Raw genomic sequence first — 23,360 nt, 5'->3', positions numbered from 1 at the left:
TGTTTTCATTGGGGAGACACGTGAATAATTAATGTACACCGATTTATTTGATATTTATGCATGATATGCATGTTAGAAAAAAATGTTTTAAATAATTTCAAAGTGTTTTTGAATATTTGTGCTACACTATTCATGGAACATCCTCCAATAAATTTAACATCGATGTTGATTTCGTATATCTTCAATTTCAGCAGGTCGCGTGAATTGACCTATTCTTGGCACGCGCGCACTGGCCAGTCTGATTGGCTCATTAGTGGTCAGTTCGCTAGGACATCAATAATGAATGCCGTACCCCACCACTTACCCGTACAAATTGGCAGCAGTGCAATACACATGCTTACCTCGCTGTTATGTCCGGTATTATGTCCGAAGTGACCGATACGTTAATCCATGTTTGTCAATAACCCGGCCAGATGTCGATCGGAATGTAAACACGCCGACATGCCTTTATTGCACGCGCTGGCCAGCCTCATCAACTGTGTGTAAATACCGCACCCCGACCTTGGTCCTAAGTGTCCAGACAATATTTGTTAGATTCGAGTGGTCATTCCGTCGACATGTCGGACGACTGGACAGTGTCCTTGCTACAAGTGAATGTGCCTTACAATTTGACTTATAACGAAACATTTAATTTGACGTCAAACGATTCGGATACGGATCCGGACGGTCCGACACAGCTGATATGGCGGAGTGTAGGGATGGGTATAATCATGTATGCCGCAGTTCTACTCACAATTGTAGGTAATATCTTAGTACTCATTGCAGTCGCAAAAAACAAACGCCTCCAAACCGTGTTCAATATCTATGTCGTCAACTTAGCCGTGACGGACTTGCTGGTCGCTGTGACGGCTATGAGTTTCTATACAACCGAAACAGTGCTGGGATATTGGCCTTTTGGCGAGTTTCTGTGCGGAATCTGGATTTTTGTAGATTATGGAATGACGTTTGCGTCTGTTTTTACACTGATAGCGATATCTGTGGACCGATTCTGGTCAGTGACGTGGAGTCTTCACTATCGAGCTCACCACAACAAAATTAAAGCAGTACGTCTCATCATTGCAGTGTGGTAAGTTTATCCGTCTTAGTACCAGTACATTTAATCCTTTATTCTCGATGGTTTGTGAACATAATGCTACATACCAAAATTTTATTACATGGCTCTGAAGATAATACCGATTCATCAAACAAAATTATTTTTGATTCCGTTTTCGAATACATCATCGACTCCAAAAGATTCTAAATAATTATTTCTTTACACTCCATTTCCCCTCCCATCTGCATCTGCATCGCTCTCTCCCCCTCATTCGCATGTCTCTCTCTAAGTCTCACTCTCTTCTCTCTCGATTTCTTTCTCCCTCTTCCCTTTCTCATTTTTTTTGTCATGGAATGTTTGTGTGAGTGAGAGTGTGTGCGTTATTCTAATGTATTGTCATGTATATATTGTATTGTCATATGTGTCGAGGAGAGCATCTAGTAGCCCTCGGGCTGTGTGCAATCCTCGTTAAAGAAATAAAGAATTAGTACATACCTGGTTGGTCCGCTCCGAAGATAGGGAGAATAATATAATCTCGGCTTTGCCGAGTGTTCAACAGCTTAAGAATCTTATCCTGAGGGTTGATATCTACTGTCTCACCTCAAAGAGGATGAATGATTCTTTTTCTCTCACCCCGCGCACCACTTTGTGTCTCTAATAAAAGTGTCACTTATGCGAGCGAGGATGACGTGACCTCAATGAGTCGCCGTCTTCGCCGTCTGTGACGTCATTTATATTAATTATTGTCGTGACGTTATAATACTATTACCGCGACGTCATGATACTGTTGTCCAGACGTCATACCCTTGTTGGGCAAGTGCAAAGATCTCGTGTAGCTTGTTTTTATCCTGGGGTGAGATAGAAAAATCTCACACAGGTAAAACTGTGAATCGCTTAGACTCTTGAGTTATTTCCAAATTTCATCTGCTTTGTATCGCTCTTATGCCATTTGGAATGTTTCTCGTCTTTGAAATTGCTTCTCTTTTGGCCTCTGGGTATGGTTAGACTTTTTTGTATTGATACCACCACACCTTTGACATCGGTCGACTTACTTCTCCCTTGACACCGCTTCTGCCTTTTTGTTGGACTTTGATAGCTTCTTTCTCCATCGACTCCTCACATTTCAAATTTAAATTCAGCATTCGCCTTTATATTTGTAAAGATTAACACGGGACAAGGAAGTAATTCCAACCGTGTGGACAAAAAAGTTATCAAATTTTTTGAGGCGATCTGCCCCTTTATCAAGACTCACAGAACGAACACGATTGTATGTCTTGATAAAGGTGCAGATCGCCTTGAAAATTTGACAGTTTTTTTGTCCACACGGTTGGAATTACTTCTTTGTCTATTATTTACCATTTGAAGTAATTTGTATCCTACAGACTTACGTTTGATGGGATCCCGTGTCATCTGGAAAATCCTGTTGATATTACTTCTTTGACCCTTATAAAGATTAACAGATGTAGTGTCAACTCCTGTGATTGTATTACATGTTCATATGGATATCATTTAGCCTTGTATTTTGAATTACACGAAGCACTTGTGAGATATCGAGGTAAAGAAAAAGGTCAAATCATCTGGAAAAACAGTCAGGGTCAAACCGCAGTGCACAATTACAATTGGCTTGGTTTTGGTTTATTATATTAAGGCCCTATTAACTGTCAGGTTCATTTAAGGATGGTCTACCATAGGTGCAACATATGGTGTGTGAATGTCTGCATGGTTTTGGGTGGCTGCCTTATATTCGTATGCGTTTCCTTGTAATAGTGGAACTCTTTGTCTTTTTATAGTGTGATCTCACTGAAGCATACCGCCGAAGACACCAAGCAACACACCCCACGCAGTCATAACACTCATATACACCACAATGCAGGGTTTTTCACCAAAAATTTTTAAAAACTAATTTTACTTACTTAAATTCAGTACTTGAAAAGCCCTAAAATGATCCTAAAAATGTAGCTCGTACTGGTAAGTTAAAGAACCTAATCAATCTAAACCATTTATTGGCTGGTTGATTGGTTTTAACGTCCTCTTTAGAGCTAGGTTCGTTTATGAATGGTCTTCCACAATTACGACTGCAGTGTTGCGTGTGTGTAGTAATTGTGTGATTTAGGAGACTGGAGTATATTTGTGCTGTGAAACCTTATAAAAGTAGAACCATTGTCAATTATATAGTGCTATCTTATGAAGCATACTGTCGAGGCCATTGAACGGTATACCACATCCGGAAAAGGCTATTTAATTAAGGACATAATACTTCTTCCTAACATCTCCCAATGTTGGCCTTGAGTTGGGTGTTCGCTCCTGTGTGGAAGGCTTTGGGTTTTGTCCCCTGGCCGGGACATATCACCATACATAGTCTATAAGGGTGGTAGTTGTTTTTGCTACCATGTGTTTAGAGCTCAGCATAAAGAGAGTGGGACGACTGGTTTGCCCGTTGTCAATATGATGTGAATGGACGCGTTATGCTTGTTCGTTATCTGGTTTACTTGAGTGAGATATCACTATCAAAAGGGCAAACGTGTCCACTATTACAAAGAGATACACTCTACAATACGACAATTACATGAATTTTATAAAGTATGTGAATTCAATTCAAATACCAATCAAATAACCAACCCATCCGGTCACACTGTACTGAAAGCAAGCGAACGGATTTTTGTGCTTGTTTAATTTCAAGATTTATGTTATAACCCAGAGCGCTCTAGTCGAGACTTTATTCTGAAGGAGAAGAAACTGCCGAATCTATAAATGAACATGTGTTTTGATTAGAAGAAAATAAAGAGCATTCTCCACAGTTGAAAAATCAAGGTGAAATGTGAGGCAGTGTCAGGAAGATAATATGATATCCCAAAGTTAGTCGCTTTTTAAGATCAAGCAACGGAGACAGCATGCACAAAATTTAGAGGTACATGCCTAGCTTTCAAATCTGTATATTGGCGTAAGGCCGGTTACCTTAGCATGTAATCGTAGTATAATTTCATAGCCTTTCACTTTAATTTTTGCCACAAAGATTTCGCACAATATTTGAAGAGTCTTACCATGGAACAAATCTTGTCTCCTCATATTGCACTCTCACTTGAAATCGTATGCACTTCATTTGTGCTTGGCTTGAAATCGGTTGAACCTTTCTAAGGCCAATGTGGTGTAATATAACGAACATGGATTGATTTCTCGTGACATTGATGCTACAGTTTTAGTACACGGTATAATATTTACATTATTGAGGATTGTATACCAGTATTTTGTCAGAACACAATAAGAAATACTGTACACATTGTATAATGTCCTTTCAGATAAAAAAATAGGAAGACTAGTTAGTCCATTATCACTATATAAGTAGAATTGTACTTGCTGCCACAATGCAATCGTAAAAATGCGACTATTTGGGATCTTATCTTTCCTGTTCTTCCTCATGTTTCGCTTGACACACCCTCACTTTTGGTCTTGAGTTGAACGTTCGCGCCTGCGAGGAAGGCTTTGAGTTCCATACAATTGTCGAGACACGCTATAAAGGAGATAGACTGATAGTGTTTGCTCCCGCTTAGCGCCCAATAGAAAGGGATTGGAAAGACTAGTTTACCCATGTCAATACAATGTGTCCAGTTTGTTGTGTTGTTCGGTGTTTTCAACGGCATGCTCTGTTGAGATAGTATTACAAGGAGACACAACATAAGTATACCACAGCCTCCCAAAACATAGACATCCACAAATTACATAAAGGGGATGACGTCATTAAATGACCTCAGCTGTTAAAATGACGTTAATCAAATCATCCAACCAACCGATTAGATGTCATGTAGCTTACTGACATAAGGGCATAGGCTAATAACGCCATTTTTAGAATTTATTGCTAAAGCTACGAAAAAAATCAGATAGCACCTTGTAACATGACTACTTGAAGAAAGATAATAAGAAATAGTTTCTGATTGGCTAGAACGATCCCATTGCTTGGTGATCATTCAGGGTTTTGATCTACTTGATGCAGTTTTTAAGAATTAAAAATATTTTGTTTACCTCCTTCATCCATAATGGCATTAACTGACCAAGGTTGGTGTTGGTCGTAAATTTAATTAAATCGTCTGATATTTTCATACATAAACCTGAGAAGGGAACCCTGACCGCCGATATGGCCTTCATAACATCGTCCGTGTGTGTTTATGATCATGTATGTTTATTATCAACTCAAGACTCTTATTCTATACGCATTATTACATTAATTGTGTTCTTCTCTCACTTGGCGTAACCGAACTGAACTTTCCTAAAGATTATCGAGTTCACCTTATCCGAACCAGGTTTCGCAATGACCCCCGGGATGAATTGAGATGAAATACTGAATATTTTACAACCGTACAGGATCTGGTTTGCTGTCTGCAGCTTTCTCCTGAGACATGACCTCTGACCTTTTCTCTTAACGTTGCTATGGTGATCTGGCCATCTGTTGACCCAGGATAATTCATTTGTGTCTCCTTTTCTACCAATAACATTATATTGGAGTTTATTTTCATTTTTTTTAAAAAGATTGTTCTTTTAATTGCAAATGGGTCTCATCATCTCAAAGAATAACTTTATATCTGTAAAGTTTGCAAGGTAACTTAAGGTTATATAATTGGCTTATCAAAAACGCGTGTCGTCCCAAAAGAACACAATAATCTATAGTGCTTGGGATAGACCTATATTCGAGGGGAGTGTGAAAGTTAATGTGGTCACGTTACGGTACTTTCCTGAGGGGATTGTGGGGGATAATCTTCACAATTTCTCTTGATACCGAGGTAGAAACAGCAAAGTTATCATATTGTCACACATACTTTATGTACATACTGGATATTAATGACATCAATGATAATACAACTTTTATTTAAGTATAAGATCATTTTGCTTTATCCTATCTCTCGCATGTTGATGCTAGTTTTGAACGGTGAATTTACTTAATACTTTTCGCATGCTCTTTTCTTGTTGATCTCTGATGTTTAAATTTGTGTTTTGCATATTCGTATATACGACAAAAATATCCGTTTACGGCTAGCACATTGCTTGTGAAAAAATGTCAATGCCGAAAGCTCAACCCAAAAGGTAGAAGATTGCTGTAATAATACAAATATGGAAATACCTCAACCACTGAACTATCGATTTCCCTTTTTAATGTTAAATAAGTATGGCAATACAATAAAAGATCGTATGTACCCAAGATCGTTCGATTATTATTAAGACTAGAGATGGCTAATTTCTTCTGTAAATAATTCATATAGTTGCATAGCGAGACATTAGCGCCCGTCGTGTGTAAAGTACAATGTACTTGTTATGAACAAGAGTTATTTTGTTTGGTCAACAATGAGCCAATATCGGTTTCAATTCCACTTTATTGATGCCCGTATGACACATAACAATTAGTCAATAGATCATGGCTCTCCGAACCTTTATATGATTGCATAACAACCGTAGTTTGGCTTCATTCACCAATGTTGACTTACGCATGCGCACGACACATATTGATTCGTTATCCTTGGATAATATAACGTGCGCGCACCGATCGCGATACCGAAATTGTTTCGCTACGAATTCGACATCGATTTCTGTAAGAGGACATGTAAACTTAAATAACGCAGGACAATAAATGATAAAGGCTATTTATAGATGTCGTGTGTCTTGCATACAGAAGTAATCGTTAGGAGATGAACGTTGTATTAACGAGGGGTCATATCCAATATTATCAGGGTGATTAACTAGGATTACCGTAATTCTACTCACTCAAGGTCAATTAAATATGATATATTGGTCTCGGTGAATTTATATTGGTCCAGATTTAGATGAGCATTTGCCACCACGTACATTCCCCTAAAATAGACACATAATTACAAATGAATGGATTACTAAGCCATGGATTTGAACGACGAGGTAATATTGTGTAAAGATACAAGCATTGGAGATGTACAATGTAATTAATTAGGGCAACAGATCACAAGTACAACTGCACAGTATTGTACATTGAACAAAATATACTGAAATACATGGTGCAACATCAGAACGTGGGGACCAAAAAGGGGACAAAACAATAACACATACAAAGGGAACTAATATCGATAACTTTCAGACAGGAACGAAAAATAAACACAAAGAAACAAAAATAAACAGGAACATGTGTTAAGACCAATTATGTAACAAAAGAGGCGGGGGAATATGCAAGAAGCAAGATGAATAAAGAAACTCAAACACACACAAGGGAACAAACTAAAGCAAGCGATAGGAAACAAAATCAGGAAAACAAGGGCAACTCAACTTACAAAAACACGATGTAATTTTCTGAGGTTTAAGTTCCGTTGAAGTCTCGTTCGATTCAGATAAAAATCTCATGAGATTTTCGAATTCAATTTAAAAAATCAATATGCTAGTTGCAGATTTTGTCAAAAAATTACTTTTCTATTCTTAGTAGATTTTTTATACAGGAATTTTAAGAAATGGCCCATTTGGCCCATTTTGAAATTGTGTCTTTTTTCGCTTTGAAAAGAGCCAGGGTTTTACCATTTCTTACTTATTTTTGTTACTTAAATCATCACTGTGCCAGCATTTTTAGCTGTAACGAGCTTATTTTTGCTGTAAATCTTTACTAGGTTCGTGGTCATTAAAATATTGAGCATTAATGTGTGAAATGATACACTTTTGTCAACTTTAGTTTAACATTTAATGGTAATTTGAACACTTTTATTTTTACTCTAAAATATTGATAAATAACAAATATTTGAATGGGGCAAAAAAGTAAGCACACGGACCCCCAATTTTTCTGCCTGATTTAGAAAGAACAACCCTTTCCCTGTTGATATGCAAAATATTTGCAAAAAGTTTAATACCAGAACTTTTTCTATAAAGGGTTAAGTTTGGAAAAATTGGCTGAAAATGGTACAATTTGTAGCTCGAAATTAAGGGGTAGTGGGAGCATATGTTGTTATTCTGAGAAAAAATATGATTCGTATTATTCATAACTGGTATATTTTAAAGAAGACTACATCCATACATATCAAACACCTCATTGGGAAATTGTGGCTTTAATCTCTCGTGTATGTGGTCAAAACGGCAAAATCCAATAAAATCCAAGATTTTGTCAATTAGGTATCTTTGAGTGACAAAAGCTCAAAAACGAGCACACAGACATATGGGTTTTTTTCCATTTACTGTTATGGTATGAACTTCTATTTCCAAAAATCTATATGAGAAAAAAAACTTAATACAAGAAAATTTTGACTTCTCAGAGGAGTACAACCTTAAATGGGAACAAAGAATGAAAGAGGACGGTAAATTGGTCAAAAAACGATACATTGTAGGACTGGAATGGATCACAAACATATTGGAACATAGTAAATATGCAAACTAACAGATTTGGGGAAAAACGAAATGAAAATCAATCTTGGGGGGCAAGATAAATCAAAACAGAAAAAACGTTTCCTAACAAGGTATCAAATAGTCTAGTTTTATATAAACAAGTAATCAGATTGGTAGGGAAATGGGTTGATATGAGGAGTGGAGGACATTGTGGACAAGAGAAAACAGAGAAAAGAAAGGTGGTCATTTGGTGCATACAGCCTCGTAAGCAAACTACATGGTATTGTGATAAAAGTATTGTAATGTGAAAGAAGACTCAACATAGCGAGGCATGATATGTGTCAAATATCTGTCAAATGTATAGCAACTGTAGTAAGCCAAAGACTCGTTTTCACACAATATACAGTAACTATGTATGACCAAATTAATTAAATGATTTTCAAGACTCCACCTCAGGTAAAGGAGAAATGCATACATTTTCCGTCAAATACGTTTTTCCGTAAAAAGCTGAGAGCAATTTGACCTACAAAATTTAAGTTAGAAAGTGGTCTATTTTGTTTTCGTTTCGTTTTTCTATATTTAACAAGAACTCCTGCCGATGCGGCAAATGAGCCAAACGACTTCAATGCTCAGATTTAATAAACCAATACTTGTCTTCTTATTTAAATATTGATAATAATAATTTGATGATTTTGTTATTTTTTTTTCATTTTAGGGTGTTCACCTTGGTGCTCTGGCTACCAGCATGTATAGTTGACAGAATCAACAACTCTGAGCCAAACAAATGTGTTTGGGATCCATCCAAAAACAAAGAGTTTGTCGTTGTCATAGCAACGATAGGACACCACGGAGCCTTCACTGTCATGGTCGTCTGCTACACCAAGGTCTTTTACACGCTTGTACAGCGCCAAAAGTGTGGTATCGGCCATGCGCGTCTATCCGACAGATCACCTAAACCAGGATCTCCTTCCAAAGTACGTTATACACGGCCTGGCGTTGAGAGTCCCGGCAACGTGTCCATAGAGAGTCATTTTATAAACCCGGACACTTCAAGTGACGCTTCTCACGACGCCCACAACGTCAAAAAGGACAGATCACCATCACCGTCTATATGCAGCAACGAATTGTTAAAGGAAAATGGTAATAAGAGTTACGGGATCCACCTAGAACCGATGCGTATCCCGGTTTCAAACTCACTTATGTCGCAATCGGACGGCGAAAACGATAGTGTGGACGCTCTTGCGAAAAATGACGACAAACCGAAAAAACGACATAGAAGTTTTATTAGTCGTCACAGCAGAAAACGGGAACAGAGAAAAGAGGAAGCAAAATACGAGAAACATGAAAGGCGAGTGTTTACAACTCTGACCTATATTCTGGCAGGTTATGTGATCTGCTGGCTCCCTTTTCATATAGTGTTTGATGTCCGGGCCGCCAAACCGGAAGTGGTTTCATCTATTACTTATAACCTGACGTTTTGGATATCATATCTTAACTCTATGATCAATCCATTTCTATACAATTTTAGTAGCTCCGAATTCCGAACTGCCTTCAAAGAGTTGTTATGCAAGAAACAACCTGCGTCAAATGTGAAGTAAACTAGGAACTTATTACGTGATAATTATATTGTTTACGTCACTATATCATCTCAGGGGCACCATATGAAGATACTATGTTTGTAAGTCACGGTAATTAGATTATTGATAACTTAGCTATATATAGGGTTACTCTTCTGTGTGATGACTGCTCTACTGTAAACAATGAATTTACAAGTGCGTTCATGAGATTCTGACGCTTGTTATTTGTACTTGGTTGTAACCACTTCCCTCCGGATTACGATCGGATTTTACTCTATGCCTAGAAAACAACAGTTATGTGCTGTAAAACCACCGAGTGTTTCTTATTTAAAGTTTCGATCAGATTCACTAGTGCGTTGTGTACACTTTCATTAGATGAATTAGTATAGTGTCTGTGAGCACATGTACACTATCACCTTCGTCAGAAAAAATACCTGAAGTACATATATTTATAAAGAGTTTACGATATTAGTCATCGTGACCTGTAAAATATCAACTTTTTATGGGTCCAATTTCAACGGAATTTACAGCCAAAATCAAGATGTGTAGGGAAAGTGGGCATTGAAGGTCTTTACACGGTAATTTGTTTTATGATATTCGTTTACTTAATATAAACATTGTAAGTTAATATTGACAATATTAGTACACAGTACATAATGTAGTACTGATATGTTTATTCTTTACATGATGATTTGCATATCATATCATCATATCCAAATGAGCGGACAGCGTGCGCCATACTTCCTTTCATCGTCCAGATAAATCCTTGAACAATTAACGATGTTCCAAAGCATGCGTCCTTGACATGAAGCCATGATATATTCTGCTGATCAATAGAAGTATATATAAGACCCACAACACTGAAATGGAGAAAGCAAAGCAAACATGTAAGCTTGAATAAATGTCGATAACAAAATCTTTATTAAAGCTCAAACGTTTTATTCATTACACACCCATTTTCTACGTCTAGCAAATAGATGACGTAGTTAATAAAGGAAGACGGTTTAGAGGTTCCCTTCTCATACAGGAAATGTATACTGCGCATGTGTTTTCGTCAGCGAACTTCCTTTCCATAAAACATCCTTGCATGAGGAAGCAAAATAAAAGCTGAAATTTATTGGAAGAAATCTTTGAAGTAAAGAAGTGGTGGGAAAACAAAATTGGTCTTCTCTTTGATTATTAATGACAAAATAAAAATAGAATTAGGATTTGCACCATATTAAATTCCTGAATGAAGACAAAGAAATGATATTCAGATTTTCGGAAAGAGTAAGCGTTACCTACTTTAAGACGACATCCTCTTTACATATCTACATTATAACCGAGTCCTATTTACGAAAATCATGTGTCCACAGCCATATGGATGTGAAAATTAGTCACAGTTTCAATATTATTTCTTTGGACCCAACAGAATACCCATAGGCAATGAGTAGACGTTTCAGGACTTTATACTTCTCCTTTTGTACAATATATATACCCATAAAACGTCTACAACCGGTATGTGGACATTCTGCTGGTTCAAATATATTTAAACTGTAACTGATTCTCATATCTATATAATTTAAATTTTAAGTGAATTCACGTAAGAAAGTAAGAAAGAGGTCTGAAAATAAAGAGAAAATATTTGTTTTTGTCAAGTGAGCGCAATGGGATGATCAATATATTGGTATAAGCAATTATGAAACATGTTTATGTGACTATGAATAAAACTGGAGATTTGTATTCCTTGATGTTAGTGCAATTTTTTCACGTTTTCAAATTCTACACGGGGCAAACATTTTTGAGTGGCAAACAATGGGGCCTCTATTTCAAAAAATTTATGAAGAGTACTATCCTGAATAATGGAACGAATGTTAAGCGTTGGACCCAAATTCAGTATTCTGATAAAATTCACTCATCGCGTGTCCTAAATTGGTTTGACAAGTGACGTTTTACCATACACTACGTATTTATAATTTAACTGATATCAAAAACAGAAATGAAGTCATTTAAGATGTTGCTGAGATAGACTAAATAAATTTAATGCATCATGATTGGTTTTTGATGTGCCCACATTGTAAGTGGTAGATGGTGGCCGATTGAAAGTGAGACGAAATTCTAATTAATTATGAGTGATCCTCACCAATTTGGATTTACAGTTTATACATGTAACGCCATTCATATACCGCAGTCTCCCAAAACACACACCTCACACAACATACACGCAACACACCGCATAGATGAGAGGCCGTCCTTACATGACCATAGCTGTTAGTAGGACGTTAATTAATCAAACAAACAAACAAACATTCATATACAGAGTACCGGACCCTCAACCTGTGCATCTAGGGTAGACATTCTTGAACATTGATGATCAGGACTGACATTTCTTTGTTAAGTTATTGATATGGGCTTTGGATTCTTACTGTAGTTTTTGGGTCTTATCCATACAATGAAAGTAAGGGAAGTTAAAAAGGGTTTCGATGACATACACGCACTTTTCCATTGAGCCTCCGCAGGCAGACATCGGGATGAACTGGGTGCACAAAACCAGCCTTTTTATATAGAATTACGTCACGTGCATTAGCTACAGAAATTGATCATCATCCATAGGCGGATTAACTTAAATCAGTTTTGCACATTCTGTCGGTCCCTCAAACTCAATTATGTACAGTGAATTAGGCCAACCAACCATTCTATATTAGTGAAACAAACCCGAAGGGAAATAACTCCGATATATAAGAATGCGGGTCCTCTGTCGGCACCTCCCTCCAGTTATGCCGATGTTTGTTTCCGGGCCAAGAATTTACTGATATTCCAATATTCTGTTCTTGGCCGCCATATTTCTGCGTATATACAGAGATATTGATATCCCGCGACACCATTGGCGGTAGTTTATGCATGTAAGTGTGTACATTAATCTGTTCATCAGTGTAATTCAATTAACATGCCATGGCCCACAGGGGCTGCTAATGGACATACACGTTATCAGGGGGCGTTCATATAACGCTATTAATCATATGGAATCAAATCAATAACAATGTAAGAAGCCAGTATCTGACGTAAAATGCTCCGTTTCCGACATCTTTGGGTGCCACTTGTTGCTAATTAGCATTCTAGGTGACGGATAAATATTGGTCACGATAGAATAAGTAGCGGGTATTAATCTTCGTGCCAGTTTGATACTCATAAGATGGTCACTACACTGTCCGGAATGAGGAATCAGCGTGACGTCATGCCTGCCAGTACCAAAGCCCGGTTAGTCCCCGATGTGGAAGGACTTGACCGGATTATGAGCCCTGCAGCTCCGTGTGAAATCGGTTAATTACCAGACCTGAATTATAAATGAGGACATGTAGGATTCGTATGCTTACTGGGATACCGCCTGTCTCATATGTTTGAATCCGTGAAAATAATCCAGTACCGAGGGATTTCTCAATTATCTTCAATCCCGCGGGATTCGTTTACACAACAAAGGAAGCATCTATAGTCGTGCTACACATGTTTACACGTAAACCTGTAAATACACGTTACAGCGACCGTCACTACATGTCACAGTGAACGTAACATATAAACAAGTAAACAAGGAAGTGTTAAAATAAACAATCTCGAAGGTTCAAAATACGCAACAGATGTTGCAGTTTCCATTTTGTTCAGAATTCAGTTGCTCCGACAATACTATACATTAATACTATACACTTATAATAAGAATATGTCTGGCACAACAACTTTCAAGTCGCCAAATATAACATTGTGAAGAGAATCCACGAAAAAGATAATTAACATCACTTTTTAGTTATGAAAAGCTTGTTAAAATCTACACTTGTTTTGATTGGCTTACAGGATGACCTTTGACATGCACTCTGTTTGATCACGTAATTGAATAGCATCTATCCTTAGATTGGTCGACTGATTTCTCACTCATCAGTCATACATAGATCCAAGTATATTCGCGAAAATTTATCTCCGCGAATTAATATCTAAATCATCTATATTGATAGGAATCATAATTCAACTGTTAAATCCGCAATTTTGAAATAAAAATCGCGAAATTTAATAGCCGCGACAGAAAGTTGGTTTACAGTAATCAAAAGATATACATATAGATTACATGTTCCTAGTAAAAACCACATGCAAAAATAACATACATAGTGTAATCTAACGTTGGTGATAGCACAAATGGTAAGCAAATCGGTCGCGTGAGAGACGGCTTCCCACCTATCTTTGATCGATTTAAACGGACATTTATTACAAATTACATTCAACAAACTATGCGCTGTCATAACCCGATGAACTGTTTCCCGGGCCAGAGGAGGAAAGAGTTATGACTGTTGACCGATATAGCATGAAACACCTGTTCTGTTACCTGAACCGCAATTTGAAAGAATAGCTGGGTCTGGTTAGGAGGCGTTTATGACGTCAACAATTGTGCAAATGTTCCTCGCCGGTCAATATTTTCTGAGGATTTGTATATTTGTAAAGATTTTCAAGAAAATTCATGTGAAAACAGACAAAAATACTTTATTTACATTGATATAGAGAGTTGGGTAACAAATACGTTTGAAATTTTATCAAATATGATTTTTTTAAAAGTGTTCCAGTGCGTTAAAAATTAAATTATACTTAAAACTATCAGATAATGTTACAAGAGTAACGTTCCCTGATCGAAATAAAACTGTCACAATTGAACTTTTGAAGAGTTGTCTTTCTTACTATAGCTACTAATCATGAGTTTGCTTGCTATACCATATTCAAGCATGGTCGAACAGCTGTGAAATCATCCAATTAATTGTGTATCAATTTTCGAATGACAATAGCTCATACAAATGTATCTAAGAATATAATAGATTTGCTGTAAAATTCAAAGTCAAACATCTGCACCCCTAAACAATAATGTTTCAGAACACTGACGACCCACAGATTAAGACATCAACATGTAACATTACATAAGCTGCATTGACTACTGACGATTTCTACATTAAAACAGGTTCATAGATTGTATTATGTTTGTAGAATATGTTCTATAACGATATCCATATTACCGTGTTTGGTTGTTTTATTCATATACTTAAGTTTTTGAGTGATAAGGATCCTCCAATCCACTAACCTGGCCTGTTCGTTACCAATGGATACATTGTATGTGATCAGTGAAATGTTCATTTCTCATATACTAAAACATGTCATCATATCTTTATCTTTTAATTTCCTAGAAGGTAAAAATGGAAGTACTTCAGAACGTTTTGAAATTATGTCATGTTAATCAGCTTTTTGTGTCATTCCATTTTGATTTGAGAAAAATGTTGTTAAAACTTGTAAGTGTTGGCACAGATGCCCAGGTGTAGTACACGTACTAAGTAAATGCACTTTAACGAAGCCATGGATAGGACCCAGTGTCATGAACATTCTCTCACCTAAATTTCTCTGTTGGGAAGCTTCACAGACATTTAGGAAAGGTATTTGTCCTTAACTTCTGTAATGATTTCCTATGGAAACTTCCAAGTGAAGGAATATCCGTGAAACCGAGTCCAGATTGTCAATAACCCCTTTCAAACAAACATTCTAGACCGATCTCTGATTATTATGCAAAACTATCGGTTATTTCCCATGACTGTTAAATTTTGTTTACTATCTACTTTAAGTTGAAATGACAGGAAGACGTAAGACGCTAGGATATTACATAACATAGAAATACTGTCAAGGGTATAAATCAATGACGGTTAATTTTAATACATGTTCATGTCACTTACTGTTTGTACACATAGTGTTACACCTTGTCGCACACATGTGGGTGACTGGCACAATGTACTCTGCCATTTTAACTGTAATATATATATTGTCATTCAAAGGCCCACTACCACTCCGGAGCAAAACATAAAGGTTTCTTGAAAATTTACATTTATAACACCAGAAAATATATGTAGCGATGGCCTAAGATGAGGTTACAACACCAAACATATGCAAGATTTCCTGCGTTATATATGATAACAGTGGAGAGTTATTTAGGACGACGGCTGGCGACATAAGACGACCCGCGCTATGAAAATGGTTATTTTATTTATTTCAAACAAATTGTCCAGAAGGTGATGATACTTGTAGTATTAACGGTAAGTTAATAACTTTTGCGAATTTACAAAATAATTGATCTCGTTTTACATTCCCTTTTTAAAAATTCAAAGCGGTTTCGGAGAGGTAGTTGGCCTTTAAGCATATATTTGGAGATTTCTTTTTATCAATAACCAAGTTAGTGGTAAATCGAATGACTAATTTAGCATTTGCAATCTATCACCTAAAAATCGTCAACAAGAAGCTTCATAAAGGTGATGAAGGGTGTTTACCTTTTGGTGTTTTCTTCCACGCTTTCTGCAGGTAGGGCGTTAGAATTGTACCTGCTGCACCTATTGCATGATCGTAAAAGGCGACTAAATTTAGGATCTTATCTTTTCTTTTCTTCCTTACTGACTTTATCTTTCCTAGTGCCTCTCTTGGCACCGCCTCACCTTTGGCCTTGAGTTGAGCGTTCGCCCCTGTGAGGAAGGCTCTGGGTTCTGTCCCCTGGCCGAGACACACCAAAGTCTATAAAAGTGGTAGTTTCTGCTCCTGCTTAGCGCTCAGCACACAGGGAGTGGGACGACTGGTTCGCCCGTTGTCAGTATAATGTGACCGGGTGGAGTGTGTTGCTTGGTTTCTTCGGCGGCATGCTTCAGTGATATAGCACTATAAAAAGGGCAACAGTTCCACTATACAAGAAGACACAACATAAATATACCGTAGTCTCCCAAAACACGCACCTCGCACAACATACACGCAACACACCGCATGCATGGGAGGCCGTCCTTACATGACCATAGCTGTTAATAGGACGTTAATTAATCAAACAAAACAAACAAAAACAAATCTAAAAAGAAAAAAAACATTAAAACTTATAAATCTTCCCATCACTTCTCTGATGCTTTCCTATAGGAAATTTTCAAATTTAATGATGTTCCACTATAGAAAAAAGGTACCTGAACTCGGCATGGTTTGGTTTTTGGTTTAACATCCTAGCATCAGCTAGGGTCAATTGCGGATGCCCTCCCATATATGTAATATAAATGTTGTGTGAATGTGTTTATGTTTCGGGAGGCTGCGGTATATTATTTTTATTTTTATTTGTAATTGGGAAACTCTTGTCCTTTTTATAGTGCTATTTCCCTATGCAGAAAAAAAATGTCATATTTATCTATTTACTCATTTTTAGTCAGACGAATCCTTAGGCTGTTGTACAAGCACAATATCCTGAAAGACAGCGATGTTTCATGTGTAAGATCATATTCATATTAGTACCATTGCGGTACAACAGCCTCTCTATTTCATTTTAGTCATCTTCCTGTATTGAAATGACGACCATCTCGTTGTTTTATGATAATTTGCAATTATATTTGTGCATTTCGATTTAACTTGCAAATATAGTAATGCAAATTATGTCCAACAAAGTATAGGTATATGCGCCATTATTTGTTTTAAAGTTCTTAACTGTGGGTATTTCGTAATATATTTATTGAACGTATAAAACGTTTTGTTGAAATAAGCGAAAAAAAACTGTAGAAATCATACCAAACATGTGTGATACTTTAAAACAATTAGTTCATGTTTGATAACCGATTTTCACAATTACTTTTCTCATTCCTTTTTACTTTAACCATATACACTCACTTTACTTCATACAGTTGAAATAAATGTCATGGATTTAAAAAAAAAGTGCTGACTAAGAGATGATTTGAAGAACTTTGGACCTCTTGACCATGTCTTTATTTTTCTTTAAATTCTGTCCAGATTGCCACTGCTCTTTTTCATACATGTTTTCATGTATTTAACATGGTGATTAGAATGTTTTACAACCCTCGTATGTTTTGAACAAACATTATTTTGGAAAGAAAATAAAAAGTTCTTCATTGTCAGGACGAAAATAATAGAACATATATCGTTGAAACTAATGGGAATTCAAATATAGGTGCAACATTAAAACCTTTATTTATTTTCAAAAACAAAATGCAGCAAGCCTTTCTTTCTTTGTTCTGAAGATTGCTTCATAAATAATTGCAAAATATAAGCATATCATAACAATTATGAAAGGCACTAGAATGCCATCAGCACTATATAAAAAACAGAAATAAGAACCCCGACTAATTGCTTTCGTCATCATATATTTTCTGTAATCCTCTCTCTATGTAATATAACACCACTATGAACACAGTGAAACAATTGGAGTCTTTTCATGCTGTTGTTTGTATTGTGACGGATAAATTAGCAATGCCAAGTTTACATTAGCTTACATATTCAATCTTCATCAACTTAATGTTGGTAACGCATGGAAAATATCCCGTCGAAAGTCTAACGATTTTTACAGGAAATGCAATTTGTTTTTAGATTACGAATAAATAATTCAGATCAGCAATCTCATGACATTGGTTTATGATTGACCTGTGTAATGCAGGGTGTCCCATGATTCACGTTACACGTTCAAAATGTTATATCGTTTGACATACGTGAGTACATGTAACAAAAAGATATTTATGGTATATGAAGGCATGCAATCAAAAGTTTTGTTGTATGACTAATATAATGGAATAATTAGATTATGCTAAAACGCATTGATGACATAATGAAGTCACCACTTTTAGGACATTGACACTTTAAAAGGACATTAAACAGGTAACGAAAAATGTTCATACTTTACAAGATATGATGGCTATGTTTTTTCTAATGCGCCATTTCTCAACTAATTAAATTATTTTTGTGTGAGTATTACCAGAATTACAAAAAGTAAACACCAACACCAGAAGTCGTTGTCCAATATTCATCAATTGGGCATTATAATAAACATCTTCGATACCAGTGTTTTTAAGTTACTCAAATGTTAGGGATAACGTCATTTTGACAGCATTTTGCAAAAATGCGTCTTTAAAACACAATCGTTGCTAAGATTACATATATTATTTTGTTAATCTGTTTTACGCAGGAAACAAAATTTAAGATTGCAGGCTTTTTGCAAATCAAATCTTGGTGCTTTACGTTCTGTATTAAACACATTATTAAACTTTTGAACATAATTTATAGGACACCCTGTACCTATCTAAAAGTTACACGTGCCGTAATTTTCATACTCACGAATCCAAAAGCGCTTTTACTGTTATTCATCACCAACAAGTTACCAATATTTTGAGAATTTACAATACATAAAATTACAAAGGTAATTTATGTTACATATACGAATAAACAGCTCCCAAAATTACTTTTTTGCAGTACTACCAAAGATAATTGTATATTACACAGTGAAATGTGTACATAACGGTTCAAACCATTGTAGCCAAGTTGTGGTGTTTTAATTTCAATTCACCATTTCCTACAGTGATATTTAGTTATAATTTGCAAAGTGAACATCTGCAAGTTTGTTTTTTTCTGCATTAAACTGAACGTTAATACAGTGCCTAGATTTCCTGAGTTTTGATTAATGATTAAATGTCATTTCCTATTCGGAAATCTGCTTATTTGAGGTGACTTTCACAGGCCTTACCTCGTGTATGTCACGCCGTTGTGATCAATTATGCGGAACTCGCGAGCTCACGGACGACAGCGAAATGAATTCGTCAAACCTTATGGTTTCAATAAATGATTGATGAAAAAATTGCATGTCAAAATTTGTCCCCAGTTTAAAACAATCAACCAAACCAAGAAGGAGGTTGGACAGACATTTTCATGGTACCAGTTGTAGATTGGTGAATCCAAGACAACAGACTAGATAAATGTGTAACAGGAGAGGGGAAAGTGGCCAGACCGGGATTCGAACCCGGAACCCTCTTAACACTAGCCGAGTGCTCTACCGACTGAGCTACCTGGTCACCGATGATCGACCCAGTCCAATCCCGCTACAAATGACTATGAAAAGCCAGTATTACCAAGGGACCGCACATTCCCCCTTCCCCCACCCGTAAGTCAATGTGTTGATGTATCTGTATGGGAGGCTGCGGTTACATATAACACTTGCGTTTTAATAGTGCTATTTAACTACAACGGGCAAACAAGTTGTGCCACTCTCTTTATGTTGAACACTAATAAGGGGCAGAAACACTAAATAATATCAAAATAACGTTAGTTTTCTTCTATGTAGATTGAATTTCATCGATAATAATTAAAATTATTACACATGTCAATAGTTCTTTATTTTTATTTTTATTTTTCAAAATGTATGTAGACCAAATTTAAAGCAACATTTTGTTTCGTGATGATGTTGGAACATAGATTTTACCGAATTATACAAAATTTCAAAGTAGTTGAATTGGCGAAGCACTCAATTAACACATATTAAGAACGACTTCCCAAACAGCTTATTTATTTTATTTTATTTTCAACAATTGCTAGTTATTGATTTCAGGTCGTTCGAATGTTCTCCGAAAACTCCTAAAATTGTCCTTAAAGCATTTGCAGCTGTTACATTACAATAAAAAATGTATTACACACAAATCAAATTAGTACAGAATGCATTTAAATCATAAAAACACAAACCATTCTTTTCCTACGTGACTATGTATCCATAACGCAAATGTACTTAACTTGGAGTAGTTCAAAAAGTTCTGTAATCTGTTTACGTCACGGTAATGTGCGTTGTTACTACTGCAACATGAAACACCTCTTCATTGACGTATTGTTTACTATCAAAATAATACACGGGTAATACACGATAATAACACAATTGAGGGTTACATATAATTAATAATTCCACACATATACCCTAAATGTTAATATGAACATGTATGCAACGAGACTTGTCAGCAACCCTTGAATTTCTAAATAACACGAATTATTTATGACATGTCTGTCGACTTTTATATAGGAATTTTACTGTACGGAGGCATTCAGAAGGGATCGGTAAGATAGTTTAAGTAAAAGTTAAGCGGTATGTGTCAAGTACTGTCAATTGTTTAGGCGAGGCAACGGAAATAATAATCCGCGTGAGAACTATTTTTAAAGACACGCGTGCTGTGAATATTTAACTCGTAATTGCTGTGTCCGTTTGTTGAGAAATGTCCGACTGGTTATAAAAATAATGGGACCGTTTCTCAGAAAACAGGCACTCATATTAACATGATGACTGTTGTGTCTCGTTTTGTCACTTGAATGGCGGAAGCGAAGTGGTCTGTACAATACAGTTTGACCTAGTTTTGACCTACACACCGCGACTACAATAACCGGAAATCAGTCGACATGGTGTTTCCCCCAAACACACGCAGGGCCTCCCACATATATATTGTATTATAGCTGTCTCTGCAACGACCAATGATTTGTATGGAAGCAATTTTATGCAATAACCATCCTAGATCATTGTGATGAATTGTTATAGTGCTTTATTCAATTCAAGTCCACATTGGGGAAGTTAACCTAAACGTAAATATCAGCAAGAAAGCTAGAAATCAATGTAAACTCTAAACTTATCATTACATTTATCACATGTGGATATATAATGCTTATTATTGTAAAACAACTTTCTTTCGCGGTTACTCAATTTCGCGATTTCCGTTTAAAAACATTTTCTCTGAGATTAGTGCTTTATTCAATTCAAGTCCACATTGGGGAAGTTAACCTAAAACGTAAATATCAGCAAGAAAGCTAGAAATCAATGTAAACTCTAAACTTATCATTACATTTATCACATGTGGATATATAATGCTTATTATTGTAAAACAACTTTCTTCCGCGGTTACTCAATTTCGCGATTTTCCGTTTCAAAACATTTTCGCTGCGATTAAATCTCGAGGATTTACCATTTCATGGAAATACACGTGAATTTAATTGTGCAAGGATTGTCAAGTTGGTAAGCGTGTTAACAATCCGCACATAAAAAATAAACACACGCGAAATAATGTTTGTTAACAGCTTATTCCATCAGCATACACGGGTAATGTTACAGCAGAGTTCCGATGTCCGTGAAAATTCCTTTGAGTACAGATGTTGAAATTATTTCTGACATTCAGGTTAGTTGTAAGTCTTCTATATAAATAACTTAAAATGTTTGCGATTTTTTTCAAAAATAAAAAAAAATAAAATCATAGATGTTTAAATGGACTACGTTTATTTATTTAGTATTTTCTTTGATTTTTTTTTCTTTTTTTTTAACCTTTGCTGGCTGCTATGGAAAACATATAAAAAACCGGTTGGCGATGTATATCGAAGTGGGGATGTCTTAGAAGTGTCGATCAAACATGTGAGATTGAATATTCTGATTGGCATCTGTTGCACGGTCCTTCGGTTGTGGAACAAAAGTATACAAAGAGGAAGGTAAGCGGGAGTAGTAATTGAAATAGTCAATGTAACGATAAACAAAATATATAGTGGTGACTCATTACAAACGTACACAGAGAATAGAACAAGGAACTCCAAAAGTGGAGCTACTCATCGAGGACATCCGTACTATTCAACATCGAGCTTGAATCACGCATCGCTTGCGGTGTTGACGATAACATTTTATATAATTGGAAGACGAACTAAAACATACTCAGAATGCCCGTAGTTTGATTACGTCATTTGACTTTTGACTTTCCAATTTTTCCCACGACAGGGCCTCCATCCATTCACTGTTTGTGATCGTTTAGTTCAATTAAGGTGCTTGTATAGTTTAACAACAGCACGCTTTAATCGAGGGGAGTATATAGTGGCCCAACGGCTGTTTTGCAATTCCTCATAAAATAAATATAGAAGTAAAATTAATCATAAAAAAAATACTAGTAAATAGGGAACAATAATGTATTTTTTGTATGTATTTCACGTCAGGTACGAAAAAAAACGTCGTATATTTCCGGGACATTCAAATCAATAAACGTCATTCGATCGATTTTAAGCAGCTCCTTCTCATTCTGTTGCTTCGCCATGCGCAACATCGAGTCCGGTCCCCTCTCGGCAGAATCCGTATTCTACGTCACATTGGTTCGATGATCTCCATGGGACACAGGTGTTAGTCGTTTTGATTATTAAGGGCATTACATTGTTACGTCACCATAACACTTTTTTTTTTGTATCTGAAAGTAAAAATAGTAGTTATTCAGAACTGTCTCGGGCGTACGACAATTGTATAATTCTATTTATCTTGTATATTAGGGCCAGTGAATAAATTTATTTATCTTGTACATTAGGGCCACTGAATAATTTTATTTTTTTCTTGTACATTAGGGTCACTGTATAATTTTATTTACCGTTACATAAGGGCCACTGTATAATTTTATTTATCGTTACATTCTTTAAAGGGCCACTACATAATTTTATTCATCGTTACATTAGTTCCACTGAATAATTTTATTTATCGTTACATTAGAGCCACTGAATAATTTTTACTTATCGTTACATTAGGGCCACTGTATAATCTTATTTTCCTTGTGCATTAGGGTCACTGTTTAAATTTATTTATCGTTACATTAGAAGCCACTAAA

General features: G+C 36.2%; 1 protein-coding gene across 1 annotated transcript; it reads left to right on the top strand.

Annotated features, from left to right (window-relative positions):
- The first annotated feature begins 271 nt into the window (after positions 1-271).
- LOC138336738 (alpha-2A adrenergic receptor-like) lies at positions 272-10,996 on the top strand. The gene is made up of 2 exons (XM_069286290.1): positions 272-1,066; positions 9,063-10,996. The coding sequence occupies exons 1-2, from the start codon at positions 558-560 to the stop codon at positions 9,943-9,945; spliced, it is 1,392 nt and encodes a 463-aa protein (XP_069142391.1). The 5' UTR covers positions 272-557; the 3' UTR covers positions 9,946-10,996.
- Positions 10,997-23,360: the final 12,364 nt, after the last annotated feature.

Source organism: Argopecten irradians, chromosome 12 (assembly GCF_041381155.1).
Source record: "Argopecten irradians isolate NY chromosome 12, Ai_NY, whole genome shotgun sequence".
Taxonomy (NCBI): Eukaryota; Metazoa; Mollusca; class Bivalvia; order Pectinida; family Pectinidae; genus Argopecten; species Argopecten irradians.
Note: the sequence above shows the minus strand (reverse complement) of the source record. Positions and strands in the feature narration are given on the sequence as shown.

Bases quoted from the DNA above. Each gene is read 5' to 3' on its own strand.
- LOC138336738 (XM_069286290.1), top strand. From the start codon at position 558: ATGTCGGACGACTGGACAGTGTCCTTGCTACAAGTGAATGTGCCTTAC. The intron at 1,067-9,062 runs GTAAGTTTATCC...TTTTCATTTTAG, and splicing joins CGTCTCATCATTGCAGTGTG to GGTGTTCACCTTGGTGCTCT.